Raw genomic sequence first — 21875 nt, 5'->3', positions numbered from 1 at the left:
CTGACGAGTGCTGGGTCCCGGTGGCTGCCACACTGCCCTGTTTAAGTACACCTAATTACATTATTGGCTTCCAATATCCTCATCTCTGCCTCTTTTTCTCCTACTTGTAACTCTAATGAGTCTTTTGATCCTCCTTCCTCACCGACTCATCTAATCTCGCCCCTGTGGTTACTGTTGTCGTTCTTTGCAGGATTTCAGTGTGTGACGAGGACAAATTCCGCCACAACGAATTCATTGGAGAGACACGGATCCCCCTGAAGAAGCTCAAGCCCAACCAGACCAAGAACTTCTACAACTGCCTGGAGAAGCAGCTGCCTGTGAGTAATCTGCAGTCATTGAACTGATCTGAGACATCGTGCAATGCTGCCTTCAAGTGTTGTCAGAATTATCGTTAATGTGGCACTTAAAGCTTCACTTGGGAGCTTCAGAAACCATTCTGATGTCTGAATTTATGACTTTTATGGACTTTATCCTTTTATCTTAGTTGAGGAAAGAATTGTTTGTCATTTAAGGTTGTTCGTTATTTTTCCAAATCCTTCACTTTTCCGTCAGCAAAGCCCTCGAATGCCAAGGCACAAGTGCAGACGTTTATAAAAACAGCGTCAGTGGAGAACAGCTTTTTTATCTCTACAGATCATACAATCATGCAAGCTGCCTTTAGAGGATGGAAAAATTAAGGCAGATTACATAGATGCATATCAGATGCCAAATTGATTATTGCCGCTCCTGAAATTGCATATCAGTTCAGCCTAATTAGAAATCGATCACCGTTTGAACCCCACAAAAAAGCATCGTGCTTGTATCAAACAGCACGTCTCAAACATGGTTCACTTTAAATCAGTCATTTTTTGGGTCTTGTGTGGCTGCAAGAATGTTTGGCCTGCATTCATGTCTATTTATGTTGTCTAGGCCCTTGTCTAGTTTACTCTGCGATATTTTTTCACAATGCATTTTCTGTCAAACTGTATACATTGTATCCAAATAAATAATTGCCAATTGCAGCTCATTCTTATTCAAGCACTTGAAATGGTACATTTAGACAGGGGGTTAGAGCAGCATTGATTGTAAATTCATGAATTAATTATAAATTAATCAACAATTGCTTCTCAAGCATTCTGATTGAGATTTGGATAAGCTTCCTAAATCACAAAATCCATCTTTGGCCCTAGACCCCCTCTCTGCGCCAAACAGCAAGTGATCTCTGCAGCAGAGCTTTTGCTCCTTGGTCGATCCTGTCAGCCAAGGGTATCATGGTGTAATTGCTAAGTTGAAATGCCTCTCAAAAGCCTTTTATTGCCCCAAATTAAGCTTTGATTTAGGTCGTCCTTTGCCGATTTACTCAAAGCTGTCATTGAAAGTTCATCTAGAAAACGACATGGATAATAAATTTTCAACAGTGTCCTCCTCACTAGTGGTAACACTACTCTCGGCTTCCACCATGAACTGAAAAGCTATCTAGCTTTTCCGCTACCTTCTTGTCCCCACAGCAGGTGGAACTTGTAAAATAAGTGATAAAGCCCACCCATTTAGAGGGAAGATATGATTGGTCAATTTTACTGTCATTCAAAATGAAATTACTATTGCTTGGCCCTCTCTAAATTTATGGCTGGACCACCTTTCCAGCAACAGCAAAGGTGGCAAAATTCTGACAGGAAGACAGAGGGGCTTCTCATATTTAACCCTTCAAATTATAGTATAAATTGAATAGGCAGGTTTGAAGGACTTATTTGCTTATTATTTGTATTCATTTAGATGTTGATTGTGAAAATATGATCAGATAAAATTTGAACTGCTCAAAACCCTTCGTATCTTCTGTGATTAACAAATGATACATTGTGCAGTTTTAGTTGTACACTATCTCTGTAATACCTACATGAAAGCTACCGTAACAGTCACCCAACTAAAGAGTGCTTTCTTTAGGCTCTCCCGCAGATTATGCCAAGCTCCAGATACACACACATGTACACACACTGAATGGATCCACAGATATTTGTTTATTGTTTAATGGAAAAACACCCCTGCCCAGGCTTTCCTGAGTCTGCCAGTACATTGTACAGTGTCAGAATGATGTGAACAGGTTCCAGAGGCAATAAGCACAGCAGCATGAATGGATGAGGTGCACATTTCCCCCTCAGCACGACATTATCTATATCTGCAGGCTATTCTCTGGCTCTCAATGTACCCCTCTTATTAAACCAGAGTCATTCACGTCCCATATCAGAAAATGCAAAATGAACCCAATTCATCAAAGGCCTGTAACTGTTGTGGGTTATGAGTTGCTGCCTTCTTTTGTTGTTCTTTTTTAGCTGAGAATCCCTTTCGAATCCACTTAGGCGCATATGCAAAAGCCAGCACTCTGTCTTCAGATGTTTAAAGTGTTTTTAGGAGAAATCCTGACATTTTCTCTCAAGCAGCCTTTATAAGGGCAGCATGATTATATCATTTTAGCAAAGAAGTTTTTCAGAATGATCAGAAATCACGCAGCAATCAGCCAGCAGTGTTGAATTTAGTCACTTAGTCCTGAAAAGGCATTAGTTCCATGATCTATCCATTGAATTGTGATAGTTAAATTCCATGGACAGACCAAAAACAAACAGGCTTTTAAGTGTATGCAAATTTATTATTGGTATATGGTGTGCCTGGCATAGAGGTGCGGTATGAGAAAAGCACTTTTATTTCACTGAATACTTCAAATATACGTTTTGCAAAGCAACATCTTTCAGATAGTTAATGAAATTTTGAGTCAAGTATGTATGGTGAATGGTAGCTTTCCCAGAGCGGCAATGATGTGGAGTTTTGGGTTGAATACTGGATTAGTGTAAAGGGGGGAGTTAACTAAACGTTTTCTAGTTTTCTCTTGTTCAGTTGGACCTAAACCTTTGCAGCCCCCCTTGTGGCCATTCTGTTAGCAAAATGAAAATGACAGTTAATGTAATATTCTTCCTGTAACTGTGTTATCAGATTAACTGGGACACTGTTGACTGTGTGTGAAATAAAACTCTGTGTTGAGTTGCTGGTAAGCAATGAGGGGTGAAGGAAGAGGGCTTAGAAGCCCCTGCTGTAGAGGGTATACAAAACAGTTCAATCATACAAGTATATTCCATCAGTGTTACTGACGGGAAAATGTGTAGTTAAAATGTGGGACTTCCAAACAGGCAGAAGTGGCATTTTATGGCTGCTGTGAAAAAGGACTAACCAATTTTCCCAATTTTTCTACTACATGATCTGCTCATAACATTACAGTAGAAGCAAAGCAACAGCATCTACTTTCTTTTCCTCATTTGGTCATTCATAGGCCCTTTGGTAGTTACAACAGAAGCTAAACAATTTGAATTAGTCTCCTTGTTGCCTGGTGAACTGTTACCTGTCCTTCGCTCAAAATGAAACATCTTTCAGTCTTTTAGGACACAGGTGTTCTGTCTTATGTTAAATGGAGAACAAAACTGCAGCACTGTACATAAAGTAGGTTTTACTCTTTGTGGCTTACAGGCTGCATGATGACAAACTGGGTCTGACAACAAAAGAAACTTATGCTTCAGTAAATATGTGAAATTACATCAAAGAAACATTGTGCAGCATATGTCTTTCAGCCACAAGAAGTAAGTGGAGTGTGTTTAGACGTATATGAAAGGTCGGAGGTTCTAAAGCTCTTGATTACTTGGCTCAGGAGCACTCTGAGCTGAAATGAAGGTAAATTGTGAACTTGCGGAAGGATCTAGAGGATTGATATCTATCCTTGATACAAGCTGAGTAGGGTTTCTATGAGGAAAGATAGCTCATGCTAAGCATTCCACCAATCCACCTGCAACAGTTAGAGTTGATAATGGCATTTAAGGGTAAAAAAGTTCCTTTAATGACACAAACAAGTACTTTCAAGCAGGGCTGTCAATCGCAACCACTAAAAGGGCCATGTTAACGCAGCTACGGTGGTTGATGATATGACTGGTGTGGTCCCATGGATTGTTGTAGGGGGAAGGGGGTTGGGACGCACATCACATTGCAGTGCATGCTGGGGATTATAGTGTTGATATTTTGATGCTGATATTTTGGCCACACTTTATTTGGATGGTCCCCTGTAGATGATTTATACTTAATACTCAAAACATTATCAACATTATGGTTAGGATTAGGATTAAGAGTAGGTGTAGATTTTGTCTTGAGATTAGATTCAGGGTTATGGATAGATTTTATAAAATCTTTCACACTGCACTTGTTTTTAGTTGAAAGTTAGTTAAAGAGAGACTTGGTATTCAGAAAGCATCTACAGTGGACTATACAAATAACGCTCAACTTCAAGCTTAGTTGCATTTAATGGATATTTAGTTGAATGTTATTTAAATACATTATACTGCCAAAAGTATTCGCTCGTCTGCATTCATACACATATTAACTTGAGTGACTTCCTATTCTTAATCCATAAGGTTTAATATGATGTCAGCCCACCCTTTGCAGATATAACAGCTTCAACTCTTCTGGGAAGGCTTTCCACAAGGTTTAGGAGTATGTTCATGGGAATTTTTGACCAATCTTCCAGAAGCGCAGTTGTGAGGTCAAACACTGGCCTGGCTCGCAGTCTCCGCTCTTATTCATCCCAAAGGTGTTCTACTGGGTTGTGCTCAGGACTTCCACACCAAACTTGCTCATCCAGGTCTTTATGGACCTTGCTTTGTGCACTGGTGTGCAGTCACGTTGGAACAGGAAGGGGCCGTCCCCAAACTGTCCCCACAAAGTTGGGAGCATGAAATTGTCCAAAATCTCTTGGTCTGCTGAAGCATTAAGAGTTCCGTTCACTGGAACTAAGGGGTCAAGCCCAACTCCTGAAAAACAACCTCACACCATAATCCCACTTCTGCCAAACTTTACACTTGGCACAATGCAGTCAGACAAGTACCGTTCTCCTGGCAACCGCCAAACCCAGACTCATCCATCGGATTACCGTGATTCGTCACTCCAGAGAACATGTCTCCACTGTGCTAGAGTCCAGTGTATTGGATGCTTTGCATTGCGCTTGGTGATGTAAGGCTTGGATGCAGCTGCTCAGCCATGGAAACCCATTCCATGAAGTTTTCTACACTGTTCCTGAGCTAATCTGAAGGCCACATGAAGTTTGGAGCTGTAGTGATTGACTCTGCAGAAAGTTGGTGACCTCTGTGCACTATGCTCCTCAGCATCCACTGAGCATCCAGCACTCCACTCGCTCTGTCATTTTATGTGGCCGACCACTTTGTGGCTGAGTTGCTGTCGTTCCCAATCGCTTCCACTTTGTTATAATACCACTGACAGTTGACTGTGGAATATTTAGTAGTGATTTAGCACAGATTTAGTAGTAAATTTCACAGCTGGACTTATTGCACAGGTGGCATCCGATCACAGTACCACGCCTAGAATTCACTGAGCTCCTGAGAGCGACCCATTCTTTCACTAATGTTTGTAGAAGCAGTCTGCAGGCTAAGGGGCTTGGAATTGATTTGGATGGGTGAGTGAATACTTTTATACTGTACATTTACAAAGCATCTACAGTGGACCATCCAAATAAAGTGTTATGATATTTTTTGTTTATATAATCAAACAAAACATTTTTGTTATCAGATTAACTGAGATGCAGTTGTCTCTGTGTGTGAAGTTTTGTGAAAGCTGCAGCTTTCTTCACATCCAAAAATTGTCCCAATGAAAATAGCATTTAAAACACTTACATTTATGTCTATACATAATTATTGACTCACCTACAAAGAAAAAAAATCCAATTCGCTTCCAGTGTTTTTAATCATGCACTTTTCTATGTAAATATCTTCCATAAACTTAATTATATACTATAATATTAGTGTAGATAAAGTTTAACAGAGGGCCCTTCGAAACAATTGGAAATTGCATTTTATGGTTACTGTGAAAAAGGTTTAAAGAACCTCTCTGTAAATGAGATACATGAGCCTGAGGAACATTTTGAAGGTTTTAGAACTTTGTTCTATACAGATTGAATTTTTTCCTAGGACCATGGGTTCTATTTAGGAACCTTTATTTTTGAGAGTGTCACTGTGCACAACTGCTGCATTACATTTCCAGTAGTGTGAAAAAGAAAGAATGTGTGGAGGGAAGCAAGTCGATACACTTCATCATAACACAAGGCGAACAATTTCAGTCTTGACAGAGAGACAGAGAGGCAGACGAGGCTTCGCAAGCAAGGTCAAAGTGTCAGGCTGATCCAAGACCTGTCAGACTGGGCAGCGTTAATGAAAAGGGGCTGATGAGATACCTTCACTCGTACACTCGATGTGTAGATTCGATGTGACACTACTTAGCAATACCTGATTGTGTTATGTTTGACAGGCACTCTCCTGAACGCTATGAGATTTGAAGAGTTTGGAGTTTTGGCTCATATGAAGTCATAATACAGAACTGCTCATACGATTGAGCTTGTATAACTGTTTTTGAAGTCTGTTATTATGTTATCCAGCTCAAGACACAAGGATTATATACAAGTATGTTGGTCAGAATCTGGACATTTTTACAAACTGCTAATTACTTCTGTACTTTACTCCCAGGGAAAAGTAATCTCAGTTCTCATTACTTTTCTGTATTACTCTCTAAAACCTATTCACATTTATACCAACTTGAATTCAAACTTTATTTCGCAATAAACAGCCAATCACAGTAAACATCATTTAAAAGGCATGTCACTGTTCCTGCCTTTGAACAGGTTTGATTAAATTGATGAATGGCTAATGCCGTTTGAAAGCCTAGAATTTAGCCATTGTCCAGCAGCCTCAAAATAAAACCCTGAAGAATAATATATTCAGCTTACAGATCATGAGATTTTAGATAACAGTTAATTGGTATATCAGTAAGTCTAATCAAAGTCTTTTCTTCTTTATTGTTTTAAACTATTGAAGTTGCCACTTCGGCTGATTAGCTGATTTTATTTATAGTAGCAGACACTGGTTGTACTGTTGAATCAATACTTCACACTCACACAAATGTCTAGACTTACACAGATTTATGTGTAGAGTTAAGCTAAATTATGTATTCCTCACCAGATTCTGCTAGCAAACATGCTAAAAACGTAAGAATTAGCTATATGATGTCTCAGTGAATGTATTTATCATTTATTCACCTCAATTCAATGCGCCCAATTCACATTTTGTTTGTGGCAGCATGATATTACTGCGACATCTAACGAAAATGATTGCAGTCAGCTTTGGTTGTGCTCATCTCAAATTATTGAAATTAGGCAATTGGGCAAGTCTACCCAAATCCCAACCTCAGGAGCCCATCAAAATGAATTGTTCAGGTGTTTAAATCACATTTTTAAAATTGTTTTCAATATGTGCTTTAGTTTGGGAAGGAAAACTGTCAGATCATTGCTTAGGTGAAATATTCTTTGATGAACATCGCAAGTGTTGAACAGTAACAGCCAAATGTAGCCTATTTGTAAATGATGGTTTTATGTTAATGGAACTTGCAGGTAGTGTTTCTTATCTAACTGGAATGTAACAGTGAAGTAATTTCCCAGAAATCTTTCAAAAAAGGACAAAAGTCCCCAAACTGTGGAGCAACTGTTTCTGAATGAGATTTATTATGACATGAGTTTAGAAGCCAGTCGCTTCAAGCATCACACTCAAAACGTCATTTCTTCCTAAACCATTATGTCCATATCTGGCATTGTAAATTCTTTTTTGGCCCATTTGTTCTTAGTCTTATCAGTTAAACCACATGGTTTAAAAGTGAGATTTATCCCTTAATTCATTAAATGAAATCCATTTTTTTTATTTGGTCACACAAGATTAATCAGTAAAATAGTTTGACCCAATCAGTGGAAAATCATTGTGAGTACAAGTATAAAACTATATAAATTACATGTAATCAAAAAGGTCTAATGCATTCAATCAGATGTTCAGCCAGGGCGGAACCATACCACATTTCAGCACTTTAGACTCATCTCACTTAGAACAAGTTCTGTCATTTTTGCTAAATGTCATTGTTGGACATGAATGGCGTAATTTGACCATCAAAGTTACAGTATACATATAGAGTATAATCTACATTAGTGAAGCCGTTACAAATGCTTAATCTGATACATACAGAGGCCTTCCTTCTATTCATACATTCTGTTCCATCCCTTCATTTCAAGGGAAATGTGTTTATTTCTGCCTTGTAATCTATGTTTCTTTGATAATGTGATGTCTTAATGCATGCATTCCATTCATTTTGGTATGTAAAGAACAAGATCTACCAGATTTGAAAATTTGTACATTTGTTTTGTCACAATGAGTGCTGAGGGTAAAACTGTTTGAGGTTTACAGTTAAAGTAACAGTTTACAGGTGACACATTACACTTGCTGACTTAAGATTTTTGTTACTGGCATTGCTCATGTGCATCTAAGAGAACAATGTTGGGTAACACACAGTACATTTAAAATGTAAATTTCTACTGGATTGATTATTCAGTTGTGTGCAAATGTGCCAGTGCAGAAAACGCCATAAACCAAACCAGCAATCTGGCAAAGAAGCTAATTACGCTGATATGAAGCTGATGCATAAGGTCCCTGTGCTGAATAAGAGAGAAACTTATTCACCTTACACAGATCTCACCCACTCACTGATCAAGAACATCTTTACGCTTTACAGAGTTTCTCTATGTATTGCTATTAGTACATTAAGTATTATACATTAAGTAAGATAATAACCCTTATAAAGGCTTATTAGTGGAATAGGGTTGAATAGTTTAAAATCTGTTTATTATCAGTTATTAGTTAGGTTAAAAACACCTTATAACACAAAGAAAAATAGAAATGGTAATCTGTTGCTTGCCAAACAGTCCACATTCATCTGCACCGTTAAAGCTCATACCGCTGGTTTCTTGGCTGACTTTATCTTCTGTGTCAGTCATTATGCCTGTAAGCTTCATCACATATTCATGTTAATCAGATAGAACAGACCACCTCATGATTTTAAGGTGACTGAATTATTAATAACAGTTAATAAACTAGTTTTATATCATTTCGTAAATTCTTTATAAGGGTAGTTTTACTGTAAAGTGGTAATTCTGTCTCATGTTTGTTGGGGTGAGCGTTGGCCACGAAACAAGTGGACCTGATGGAAGTTTAACCTGCCGACTGATCTGGGATCTGCTCTTAGAGTTGAGTCTGGCTTCTGAAGCAGCCGCCAGCTGGCTGATGAGCATGAGCTGTTTGTTTGGTGGGGAAAAGTGTGTGTGCATGTGTGCGTACAGGCCTCCGGAGGGGACGGAAATGAGACAGCGCTGCTGTGGGTGATGACTGGAGACGCCTCCTCCACAGCTAATTAACTTCATGCTTGATGGACTGGGGCGGCTCGACAAAGTTCAGAAAAGAAACCGAACGCAGTCTGAGCTCAGACTCAACAGTTGGGCTCCATCTCAGCTGGGATTCTGTTGCGAAGAAAAAGGGGAAAAAAAAGCACGTCTAGACAACAAGATGATGCTGCGGAGGTGATTACTAACTACACAGGAAACTTAATCAGACAAACTAATCACTGGGAAATAGGGGATTGTGCTTATTGGGATTTTGTGCTGTGGTGTGCATTCTGCTTGCAAGGCTGCCTGAGAAGTCATTACTCCGTTCATTTGACTTCACTTTTGCTTGTGCGTTTTTTTTTTTTAACCGCAGTAGCTACTTTGAGATTTTCATCTCTTTTCCAGTTAAGCCCTTCTCACGAAAGCATAATAATTCACAACAAAGCAATAAAACAAAATGAGCAGGATGAATCTGTTGTTTCGTAAAGCAGACTGTAGATGCATGATAATCTCTTGGCTGTCTTCGGAGTAGTCTGGTGAAAAAGTTCATGTACACATTTTCCTCTTACTACAAATTTCAATAGCCACATTTACATGCTGCCTAATAATTCATTAATAATCCAACTAATAGCTCAATCGGAATAGAATACGTCCATGTATACACTTCAATTGGAATAGTCTAGTCTGATTGAGGCCATTCAGATTACAATTACTATTCGATTGAATGAGGCGGATAATCCTGTAAATAATCTGTTAAATGGAAGAATAATAGCCATGTAAACGCCGGTATCCGATTACATTCCCAAACAGAACGTGTAAGTACATTCTGCGCATGTGCGTCATGTTATAGTGCAAGTTTATAACGTTCAACATGGCGGGAGCAGAAACTGGTCTGCAGAGGAGACGAAGTTTATGGTCTGATCTTTAAAAGGCGGCGGTGGGACGGAAGTCCAGCTTTTGTGTCTCCGAACACGACGTCTTCCTCTCGCCACTTTATAAGTATATGTGAGGTACATTTTTGACATCAGTTTAAAGCAATTAAAACACAAGTGTGCCAGCTGAAAACTCATCTCACTCTGACTGGACCACACGTGATGTTCACTGTCATGGTAACATTTACTCTAAGTGGTTTGCACCATTTTAGATCAGATTATTTGAACTTAATAACATTGTGTTACATTTAACAGCAACAACTGCAACCAAATGCTTCCTAGAATTGGCGATCATTCTTACACTTCACTATAGTTTTTCATTTTTACTTAACATCACTGTGGAGGAATTTTGCCCCACTCTTCTTTGCAGAATTGCTTTACCTCCGCCACAGTGGGGGGCGTCCAACCTGAACTGCCTGTATAAGGTCCTGTATCTCAACGGGGTTGAATTCAGGATGTTGACTAGGCCATTCCACAACCTTAATATTGTTTATTTTGAGCTGTTTAAAGGTGAACTGGCTCATGTGCTTCCAATTGTTGTCATGCTGCATAACCCATTTGCACTTGAGATTCTGATCATGGACTGGCAGAATTCATAGTTCCATTAATTATGGCAAGTCATCTACACCCTGAAGCGGCTAAGCATTTCCACACCATCAGACTATAACTACATGTTAGACTGTTGATATGATGTTCTTATTGTGAAATACATTATGCCAGATGTTCAAAAAGTTCCACTTTCAACTAGTCCACAGAACAAGTCTTAGAGATCATCAAGGTGTTGGTAAACGTGAGATGAGCCTTTATGTTCCTCTTGGTTAACAGTTATTTTCTCTTTGAAACTCTCCTTTGGATACCATTTGTGCCTCTTTCTGGTGGAATAATGAAAGATGACCTTATCTGAGGTGAACATGGCCTGCAGTTCCTTGGCTGTTCGTCTTGGTTCTTTGTTGATTTCCTGGATGGTCACTGTGCTCTTGGAGAAGTTTTCATAGGCCAGCTACTTCTGGAAAGATTCACCACTGTTCTAAGTTTTCTCTTTTTTCTGTCTTGGGACAGTAACTCTCACTATGGTTAGCTGGAGGTTAAAAAATTAACCTCTTTCTTGTCTCTTCTGGAATTTCTTGTAAGTAGTTTGCTGTTTGTTGAGATTTTTTAACCTACTTCATATTGCTGAAAAGGTTCTATTTAAGTGATGTTTAGATTTAACAAGTCTGGAAGTAATCAAGCCTTTAATCCAATTATCAACTAAATTTGGTCAGTTGGTCAGTTGAAAGGTGCATTATTTTTTTACATCATTATTTTTGGATTACTTTTTTGAATTTGAATTTTCTTGAAATTGTTTTAAAAAAATAAACAAAAATAGAAGAAATCAGGAGGGGACAAATACTTTTTCATGCCAGTGTATGAACAGTTTTGACTGAGCTACTTTAAAGAAGTTAAGCCACTTTCATTAGAAACAAGTTCAAGCATAATATAAGCTCTTATATGCTCTCTGCAGATTGACAAGACGGACGACAAGTCTCTAGAGGAGCGAGGACGGATCATGATCTCGCTGAAGTACAGTTCCCAGAAATCTGGCCTGGTAGTGGGCATCATCCGCTGCGCTCACCTTGCAGCCATGGATGCCAACGGCTTCTCCGACCCCTATGTCAAAACGTAAGTGCAGAGTCATATTTGTTAAAATCAAACGTGAATGTAATTAATTAAATAACTAATTATAATTAACGCTGGATGCATACACTCAAGCCCCTCTCAAAATTATTATACTCTAAATGCTTAATATGCCACTGTGTAAAACTTTAAAATAACCCCGTAATGGAGGCACAGTTTGATTGCATCTTTAATTTTATAGAATGCCTTTTGAACACAGGCCTGATCGCACACACAGTGATGCTTTCAGTTGACGTCATATGATCATATGACAGCACGTCTGTCTGACTGACTAGTTCCTAATGATCTGAGAGTTCTTCTCGACTCATATTGCTGCAACCTATGAAATGGAAATGCTGGTCCTACACCATTGAGTGATTTATAGACCAGTAATAGTATCTTCAACTCTATTCTGTAACAGACTGGCAGCAAGTATAGCCGATGAAATGCTTGTTCATCTGCATCTAGCTTATATCCACTGTTAAAACTGGGCTTTACTGTAAACCACATTGACAAGTCTATGCGCCCTTAACTTTCAGGGGTGTATTTTTGCAGAAATTATTCAGGCTGTTGGGGGACTGTTGAGTTCTAGTGTTAGTTAGCAATGTTAGTCTCATAGCTCTGGTTTTAAACTAAAGAAGCAAAGTTTGGTCTTCAAGCATGTCTTGGTTTATCAACCACATCTGGGTAAGTGAGACATTGGACATCATAATTAAGGCCTTCAAGAGCCAGGTCAGCTTTGCTAGATAGGTTTCCTATGACTACAACTTAGTAATTGCACTGGTTGCAGTTTCTGATCCACAGCAAGCTTGATATTCAAAGCACGGTGCCATCATCAAAGCAATGAAATGTGCTGTTCCACTGACAAATGAGCCTCCAAATCAGCATACTGGAGCGTATTCAGGGGGACGAAGAACACGTATATTTAAAATCAAAGTCGGAAAGCTGCAGTACAGAGTTCATTGGAGTTCTCTGATGTCAAAATATGTAGAAAGCAGATCACTGGCAGTGAATGGAGGTAATCAATAAGGAGCAGTATTCTGAGGAGCTGTTCAAAACTCGATCCAACTGCTCTGAACTCAGCTTGTGCCTGAAACTGTACTCTTGAATAAACTAGCAAGATGTTCAGCTTCAGAAATTAGCATGCAACCATCAGTGCCAAATGCACACCTGGGGGGTTTCAGAGTTATGAGGCCAGAACTCTTGCCTCTCTAAGACACATGAAGCCGTACAGAGCAAAACACCAATGGACTCATCCTGACAGTTATGAGTCATGAGTGAGAGAGGGTTTCCCAATGCACTTAGACACTTCAGCACATAATGGATTTATCATTGCCTTCTGATGATGATTAACATGAGCTGATCACAAAGTAAAGGTGCCCCCAGCCTTTACTTTCTAATCTGTCATGATGTTTTCTCAAGTCACAATGTTTGTCTATGTATGTGTGTATGTACAGTACTGTACAAAATCACAGACCACCCTTTTGTTTATTTAGTTTCAGTCCAAATGACAATTATATACAAGGTATTTATTTTTCAGTGTCAGGAAAAGGAGCAGAAAACATACTTAATATATACTAGAAAATTACACACAGTCAGATATTTCAGTATTTATAGTGTCCACACTTTACCTTTATTACAGCTTCCATTGTTTTCAGGAGAGTTGCTTTCAAGTTTTCAAAGAAATCTACACACTAAATACTGCTTATCTGATGGTGACAGTTTTGGTGGTCTACCAGGTCTTGCACAGTTGTTAGGGGCCCCATTTTCTCGAGACCTATTTTTATTAGCTCCACCTCTGGAAACTCCTATTTTTCACTTATTTTATTTTGACTTACTCCTTCCTTATACAAGTGCATTATTATATCTGATCACCTCAGAAATGTCTTCTGAAAAAAGAAAAACTGGTCTCTGGTTTCGTACAGTACCACACACGATCAACAGAGAAACTCATATTATGGATTATAGACCCACACACCCCATTTGATTGCCCAGTTTGATGTTCCTCATGAGGGCAAAATGAGGATATTTTCATATCTTCACTGTCATATCACAGCCTTGACACTTTTTTATTCTTTTTTAAATTTTTTTGCTTATCATTTAAAAATGTCAAATGACTCTTACATTGTTTTAAGGTTTCCCAACAAGTGGACTAAGAGAAGTGGTGAGAAATTACTTAAAAATCTTAAATTTACTTATATTTCCATGTCCTGAAAAGCTACTATTTTGCAAATATGTTTTTTCTCCAGGCAGTAGTGATATATTTTTCTATTTTCTACACTCTCATGAAAACATTTATTTTTGTTGTTTTTAATGGCTTCTGTATTTTCAGTCATCAGTGTTTAATTTTGAATTTAGATGAAATAATGATCTCCACACAGAGAAGTGTGTAGGATTCTAATCCCCTCTCTAATTCTACTTGCATCTCATTCTGAAATACACGGGGGATTACTGCCGGGCCTTTTTATTTGCTGGAATGTCCAAACATCAATCAATTAGCAAGCAGAGTCAGTCAGATTGTAATGTAGCATCAGACAACGTTGCAGCTTATTTAATTTTACAATGCTTTTAAACCAGTTGATCCTGTTTGTGTCTCGACAAGAGCTTAGTCAAGTACTGCCTGTGAATTATTCAATTAATGCTGGTATTTCTGTCTAAAGCCACAGAGATTTTACTTTTGCCATTACCATTACCTTATTCTCCACTCCTCGTTCGTCCACTCTAGATTTCATTATTTCCAGCCGCTTAATGGCTCTGTTTGTGGATGTGACAGTGGTTATTATAGCCTAGTTGAGCCGAGAGTGCCATTTCCCTGTTTTAAAAGTGGAAAATGAAATGTGGCCAACTGACAGACGGAGCTGTGCTTTTGATGAAGAGATCGAGAGGCCCCATTTGAAAATGTAGCGTAGTTTATTTGACCATGAGAACAGCTGAGTAATGGGGTTTGCCACAAGTGCAATTACAGCAGCAAATGAAAATCCCGGGGCTTGAGGGGCAAAAGATGGCCATTAGAAATGGGCGGTCCCAGGCTCCTGGGTGGCGTAACCGCCTACGCATTGGCTTACCAGGAGATTGCGAGTTCGATCCCCGGTGATGCTACAGCCATCCGTGGCCAGGAGTCAAAGAGAGCACAATTGGCCTTGCTCTCTGGGTGGGTAGGATGCCCCCCCCCCATCATTCAGTGTAACGCTAGTCAGTGCAGGCATCTGGTAGTTTCCTTTGAGCACGTTTGGCTGTCCAATGACGTCGCGTGAGCGGCAGTTCGCCAAGATGCGGTTGCTGGCTTCACAGGTCTCGGAGGGAACCTGTGCTAGCCTTCACCCTCCTAGTGTTGGTAGTATTGTGTGACAGGGGGAGTTCTAACTAGTGGGTGGAATTGGAGACGACTAAATTGGGGGAAGAATTGAGTAAAAAAAAAAAAAAAGTACAGAAACAGGCGGTCTTAGTAAGCGATAGATAGGGAGATGAGCAGTATTGTCGTTGTTTCCACTCTCTTTTCTGTGGCATATGAGTTTATTAAAACCACAGTGGTTGTGCTTTTCATGTACAGAGCTTTTCCAAGTATGCAGGCTCCTGAGATCGGGGCCCCCTGTGGCTCATAGAAGAACTGTTCCACTTGCTGAAGTAATCCAGTTCTCTCTCTCACTTGGACGGAGAATTCTCAGTGTATAAAATGACTTTTTTGAAACAGTGTGCTATATTAAAATTACTTACTAAGGGATAACGAAAGAAAGAAATTAAGCAAAATAAGCAGATTGGACAGTAAGTGGTGAATGAGCAATAAAAAGTGACATTTTGTCTAATACTCTAATTCTTAATAATCAGCATTAATAAACAGGTTGCCAGTCCATTGCAAGGCAGACATACAGACATATTTATAGACAATTACACACACACTCTCTCCCAGGGGCAGTTTAATATTCCCACTTGGCCTGACTGCATGTGTTTGGACTGTGGGCAGAAACCTGAGCAGCCAGAGGAAACCCACACAGACACAGGGAGAACCTGCAAACTCCACACAGAAAAGACCCTGGCCACCCAGCCTGGGAATCAAACCCAGATCCTTCTTGCTGCCCCCCACTGCACCACCATGCAGTTGCATCCGATGTAAACCTAAATTTCACATTAGATCACCTAATTAAGAATGTCAAATGAAAAATAATGAACGTCACATTTCAGGTTGTGAAGGACTCATGCCTCAAGAAACTCTTGTACATGAGCATCCTGATACAGATTTTAGAGGCTCTGGTCTAGTATGTGCCACTTGACCCCCCCCTCTTAATTGGGCAACAACACACCTCAACAACAGACAAACTGAAGTGCGGTTTAAACTGTGGGAGAAAGCTGAAAACTCGCAGCATGAAACCCTTTTAATCAGCATCTGTGGGCTAAATCTCCGTGTCTGGTGGCCTTTGTAGCAGAGAGCCAGTCTCATTAGTGAAAGGGCCATGGGGGCAGCACCAGGGTCACCTGTTGCACCGTCCATGTTTACAGCAAGCTGCAAAGAGAGTCTCTTGTACTTTTCTTAGCTTTTATGCAACAGAGTACATGTTCACTTCCTATGTGCCACTTGCTCCTGTTTAGCTTCCGCAGACCATGAAACTGTATGCAGTGACAGTACCAGAGTGCCCTCAGGTGGACGTAGCAATTTTTACAAGACACTTAAACCGATGGGTGCTAGGCTTTGCTTGGTGAACTGTGTATAGCTCTATTCATCAGTGCATGAAAAGACTTGAAAGATTATGTTCGTGTACAGTTGTATGCAAATGTTTGGGAACCCCTGGTCAGACTATAAGTGAAAATAACTGAGCACATCCTCTCCAGTGAAAACACTTATGCATATTAATGTACTTGTAATATATATAATTATTTTTTCCTAGCTGTGTGGCTTGTGCAAAAGTTATGGCACATTTCATGATTTATGTATTCTAAGTTATTTTCTCAATCAACAAAACATAATTTGGCCAGAGGTGTTGAAACTTTTGCATACCACTTCACAGGTTTGTCCTTCCCAATTTATTTCAGATACTTGAAGCCGGATGAGAACAAAAAGTCAAAGCACAAGACTGCTGTAAAGAAGAAGACCCTTAATCCAGAGTTTAATGAGGTATTTTCCACAGCAAGCACTTTGATATCGAGATGTCTCAGCAGAATGTTTTCATCAGCGCTACTGTGGTCGTGTATCAGAGGTTCACCACAGGACACACAGTACTATTTAAAAGTTTGGACGCACCTGATTGTATTATCTGAAGGCTTAAACTTAAAAAGTTTCCCAGTTGTTTCTAAGACACATCTAAAAAAGAAATAAATACATGCCTATGTGTCAATTTATGTGCCAAAATAAACAATAATTCAGTTTAAACAGGTTTTTTTTAACAAGAACCTTTAATTTAGGACTTTTCGTTTGAAAGTCAGACTTACAAAATGTTGATTAAGAGCTGTAATCATTATATCATCCTAATTACTGTGAGTTTCTCTTTAAGAGTTTGTCGGAGTTGATGCATTTCAGCCAGTCAGTTGTCTTATGTTGAGGGAGGCTGGGGTATAAATAACCCTGTTTTGGCAGAAGACCAATTTTTTGGACTTCATTATAATTCCATATAAACTATTTCTAGTTTAGATAGAAACCTGTTCTGTGGTTGGTGTGTCCAATCTTTAGACCTGTAATTGTACCTTGTAGCTATAGAATTGAAATGAACTTTGCTGCTTTGCTGCTTTCAAGCTTTGCTGCTGTTTATAAATATAATTTCAGTAATATCATCAGGTTCATTCTACTTATTTGTAGCTCTTTACAGTTGTATGTAAAAGTTTGAGCGCCCCTGGTCAAATTCCACGTTTGGTTGATTTTCTAAGCAAAAATAAGTAACACGCCCTAAAAAAGTGTAATTTGACACTTAGGCATATGCAGATTTTTGCATATAACTATATACCATACGTGGTATCATATAAATAATAATTAGAATTTTGTTTTTTAAGGGTGATACTTTTACATTGCTTTGTTTATCTTGTTTGTGTAGGAGTTCTTCTACGAGATTAAGTACGCTGAGCTCAGTAAGAAAACTCTCGAGGTGACGGTGTGGGACTATGACATTGGCAAATCCAATGACTTTATAGGTAAATCACAACTAGCTTCATCTTGAGTCATTTGTATGAAGTAATTTAACTTACAGCATCTTGCAACAGCCTGGACTCATTTAGTGACTCATATTGAAGTATTAATGCACCTTCTTCACCCTTCATCCAGGAGGAGTTTCTCTAGGCATCAATGCCAATGGGGAGCGCCTGAAACACTGGTTCGACTGTCTGAAAAACAAAGACAAGAAAATCGAGCGCTGGCACACACTGACAAATGAACTACCTGGTTCAGGCTTCAATGATTGAAGAGAGCCAGGCCCTGAAGAGTCTCCTCCCTCTCCTCCACGTTCCGTGCAATGTCCACTTGAGCCCAGCCTTCCTTTGGCACCTCCAGCACTCCAGAAGTTTTACAGTTTGGAGACGAGTACCAAAACTACTGCACATGCTCCATCTCTATATGTCCCTTCCCTGGTGTTGACCTTGCTGTTTGATCCTGTGCTGTGGCTTTTGGGCTTATATAAGGGTCTTTGGTCAGCATATGTTTATTCAAACCTGTTGAATATGGAGAGGCATGGCTCTCACCAATGGCACAGGATCCATTTTGGACTGATGTCCTGTGTACAAACATTAAAACATACTGATAGGCCTACTGTTCACTCTGCTCTTTCAGCTCTCTCTGACATTTAGTGTGTATTTGAGGATGTTGTTTACAAAAACCGTTGATGGATGTTGATACCACAAATGTATATAATGGCACCATGGGGGCTCAAAAGATGTATCGTTTTGAAAGGGCAGAACTGCTCAAGAACTCTGGTCAAGAAACCATCTACTGTTTACTTCTAGAATACAGTTTGAAACTGATGCCTATCTGAATTATTTAGGGCAAAAAAATCTACGTACGCCACAACACGATTGTGAGGATATTGCTGTTTTTCACTGGAATTGGCAAAGAACAAAATTACAGATTTGAGAGTTTTTAATTTCACTTTATTCTCCAAGCATAGCAGTTTTAGTGTTTTTGTTGTGCTTTTAAACTCACGTAAAAATCCAGTGTCAGTGTGTATTGATGATTGTGTTTTAATTAGCCACCCTTTTCTACAGTAACTTTAAGAATGACAGCTGGAAGTGACGAGGAAAAAGTGATGGACCATCGTCCACCCTGTTTACATATTAAACAAACAAAAAAATGCCTACAAAACAGGAAATACACTACAGGAAAGGGCCATTAGTTATGGCTTTGGTCCATTAGAGTATGCGTACAGTAATGCTGGTGGAGATGCTCGTACAACACTGTATGTACTAAGACAAGCCCCATTTCTAAAAATATACAAACCTCAGTTCCAACAAATGTGTGAGTTTGTGAAATGCCCATAGATACAGAAAGCATTTTGTTTGACTGCAATTAGTTGAAAACAGTTCAAAAATACAGGATTTGTTTTTTTAACCTTTACCTCATTCCAAATTTCATACCTGCAACGCAAATAAAAACGAACCCACATGTTTACCACTGTGTTTCATCACATTCAGTTGATTCAGCTTTGAGAGCAGATTCTTTGTCTTTCAGATGTGCAGCTGTACTGGCCTCTGTAGTTGTATTTTGTATTCCATAATGCAGCACATGTTTTCACTGGGAGACAAACTGGACTGTAGCCAGGGCAGTCTAGCTCACACATTCTCCGATTACGCAGCCAGGCAACTTGTGGCTTAGCATTGCTGTGTTCAGAAAGCATGGACGTCCCTGAAAAAGACATCATCTAGATAGCAGCATATGTTGCTCTAAAATGTTTGGATATTAAAGTTCCAGCCTTATTATTCAGTAACTACAGGGGCTTCAGTGCAAACTGGCTTAGCTGTTCTTAGGTTATAAAAGTGTCTAATGGGGGCCCCCAAGTGGCACAGCCGTCTAAGTGTTGGCCCTGTCAGGAGATTGTGAGCTTGAGCCCTGGTGATGAGTCCAAGAGAGCACAATTGGCCTCGCTGTCATGGGTAGGATGGCCCCTCCTTCTCCCCCCATCTCAGGAGTCCTAACTAGTGGGAGGAATTGGAGACAGCTAAATTGGGGAGAAAAAAAGTGCCTAATAGAACTTTGGCCATGTAAGGGGTTAATGGTGCCATCACAGTTGGTCATGCCATGGACACTAATGCCTCCCATACCATGACAGACCGTGACTTTCAAACTTTACACTGGTAACAATCTGGATGGTCCTTTACTTTGGCCCAGAGAACACAAAGTCCATTATTTCCATGAACAGTCTGAAAGGTTTTTTAGACCACAATACACATTTCCACATCTGGAACATGTTGCTGGCATCAATTTCTGAATTAGCACATATTTACAAAAAAACAAGAAGGTAAAGCATGAAATATCTTGTCTTTGTACTGTTCTTGTTTAAATACAGGGCAAAGTGGGTTTAAAAATCACTGCTTTCTGTATTTGCATTTCACTTACTGTCTTACCCTTTTGGAATTTAGGTTTGTATTATCATTTAGATTCATACTTAAATATTTTCTTTTAAATAGATCAACCTTTAGTCAAAAGATGGTAGTTTCATTCATGTTTTGTTAATCTCACAGTACTCTGCTAATAATGCTGTCACAATATAAGTACAGCAGTTTTAATTTGTATCAGCATGCAATCAGTGGTTTTATTTGTTGTTTTACTAAATTAATCAATATTTATTTGTGTTCATTTTATAGGCTGAAATTTCTATTTTTGTGTAGTACGTTTGAAACTGTTATGAATATGGATAGTGAATGTCCACTTTCAAGTAGTTTATAGAAGAACTCTAAATATGGCCCAGGTATGTGAAACTGAGGTCTTAGTACATTAACCTCTGCTTGGAAAGACAAACCTTCTCTCAAAGCACTCGGTGCAACAGCCAGACTTGTGACATCTTTTGTAACCTGTTTGCCTTTGTATTCAAATCTCTATGGCATAAAAATTTGCATGCAATGTTATTAAACTGTCATTAAACTGACTTTGCTTAATGTCATCCAATTGACTTTGCTTAATATTTGATACTGCTGTTCTCTTCTGTAAAACGAAATCACTCTGAATGCTACAAGAATGTCAGTCTTTTCTTCTTGGATGTTTTTGTACCTATGAAGGCTGTCGCATTGCCTGTCAGGCTGTGATTGCATGTTACAAAGGAAAAAAAAGATTATATATGTCTTGTTCTGTTCCTTTTTTTAAGACTCAGGCAATTGTTTGCATTCTAGTGGTTCTCTGATAAATTCCTACTCCTGGTTCACCTTAACTCTCTTGCACCGAATGGCCGAATTATCGTGCCTTTTCTTTTGTAACAGTGTGTTTTTTGCACCGCTCACTTTACAGAGATTCCTAGATGGATATTAGCTTTTAATATGGGAAATATATGATAACATTTGGCACATTTATATTCCTGTTTGTGTTCAACCGTCGGAATATTGTATCATTCTGAATATGCCGCTCGATGACACATAATCGGTGTGTCCTTTACACTGTGTGACTGTGCTGGGCTGTGTTGGAGTGCAGGGCTGAGGGTGCTCATACAAAGAAACTACAGATTCTACTTTCTGCTCTTTTAGCACCATTACACATTAACCTAAGGGCAAACTAAAGCCAGCTCTGTTTGTGGAAGCACAGAGCACATAGACAACACTAACACTTATGACTGGCTTCTGAATAACACATGAATTATAGATTTATAGCATATGCAAATTACATGCATCATTTACTTCATTTCAAATTTGAATCTGCATGGCTGAAAATTGTGATCCGACAAAAAAAATAAACAAACAGACAAAAAGAAAACTCAGAAACCAGAATCTGTTGTTTCCTATATGTCTCTTTTAAAAATGTTCAAGTATTATCTCCAGTGTGTTTTTTACTCGGGTGGATGATGTGCTGTTTATGTGTGTTCTGAACTGGAAACCCATCTCTAATAAAGTAGAGAACCAACCTAAAA

The 21875-nt window shown here is 39.2% G+C and overlaps 1 protein-coding gene across 3 annotated transcripts in view; it reads left to right on the top strand.

Annotated features, from left to right (window-relative positions):
* doc2b (double C2-like domains, beta) overlaps positions 1 to 21875 on the top strand; it is a 294549-nt gene extending 272674 nt beyond the window's left edge. For all 3 annotated transcript variants that reach the window (XM_017699405.2, XM_017699415.2, XM_037533181.1), the window contains 5 exons: positions 191 to 317; positions 11702 to 11859; positions 16879 to 16960; positions 17871 to 17967; positions 18098 to 21875. In XM_017699405.2, coding sequence (XP_017554894.1) covers positions 191 to 317; positions 11702 to 11859; positions 16879 to 16960; positions 17871 to 17967; positions 18098 to 18234 — 601 coding nt within the window. In that variant the 3' untranslated portion in view covers positions 18235 to 21875. The remainder of the gene's footprint in view (positions 1 to 190; positions 318 to 11701; positions 11860 to 16878; positions 16961 to 17870; positions 17968 to 18097) is intronic.

This window comes from Pygocentrus nattereri, chromosome 23 (assembly GCF_015220715.1).
Source record: "Pygocentrus nattereri isolate fPygNat1 chromosome 23, fPygNat1.pri, whole genome shotgun sequence".
Lineage (NCBI taxonomy): Eukaryota > Metazoa > Chordata > Actinopteri > Characiformes > Serrasalmidae > Pygocentrus > Pygocentrus nattereri.
The sequence above is the reverse complement of the archived record's forward strand: the minus strand, read 5'-3'. Positions and strand labels throughout refer to the sequence as shown.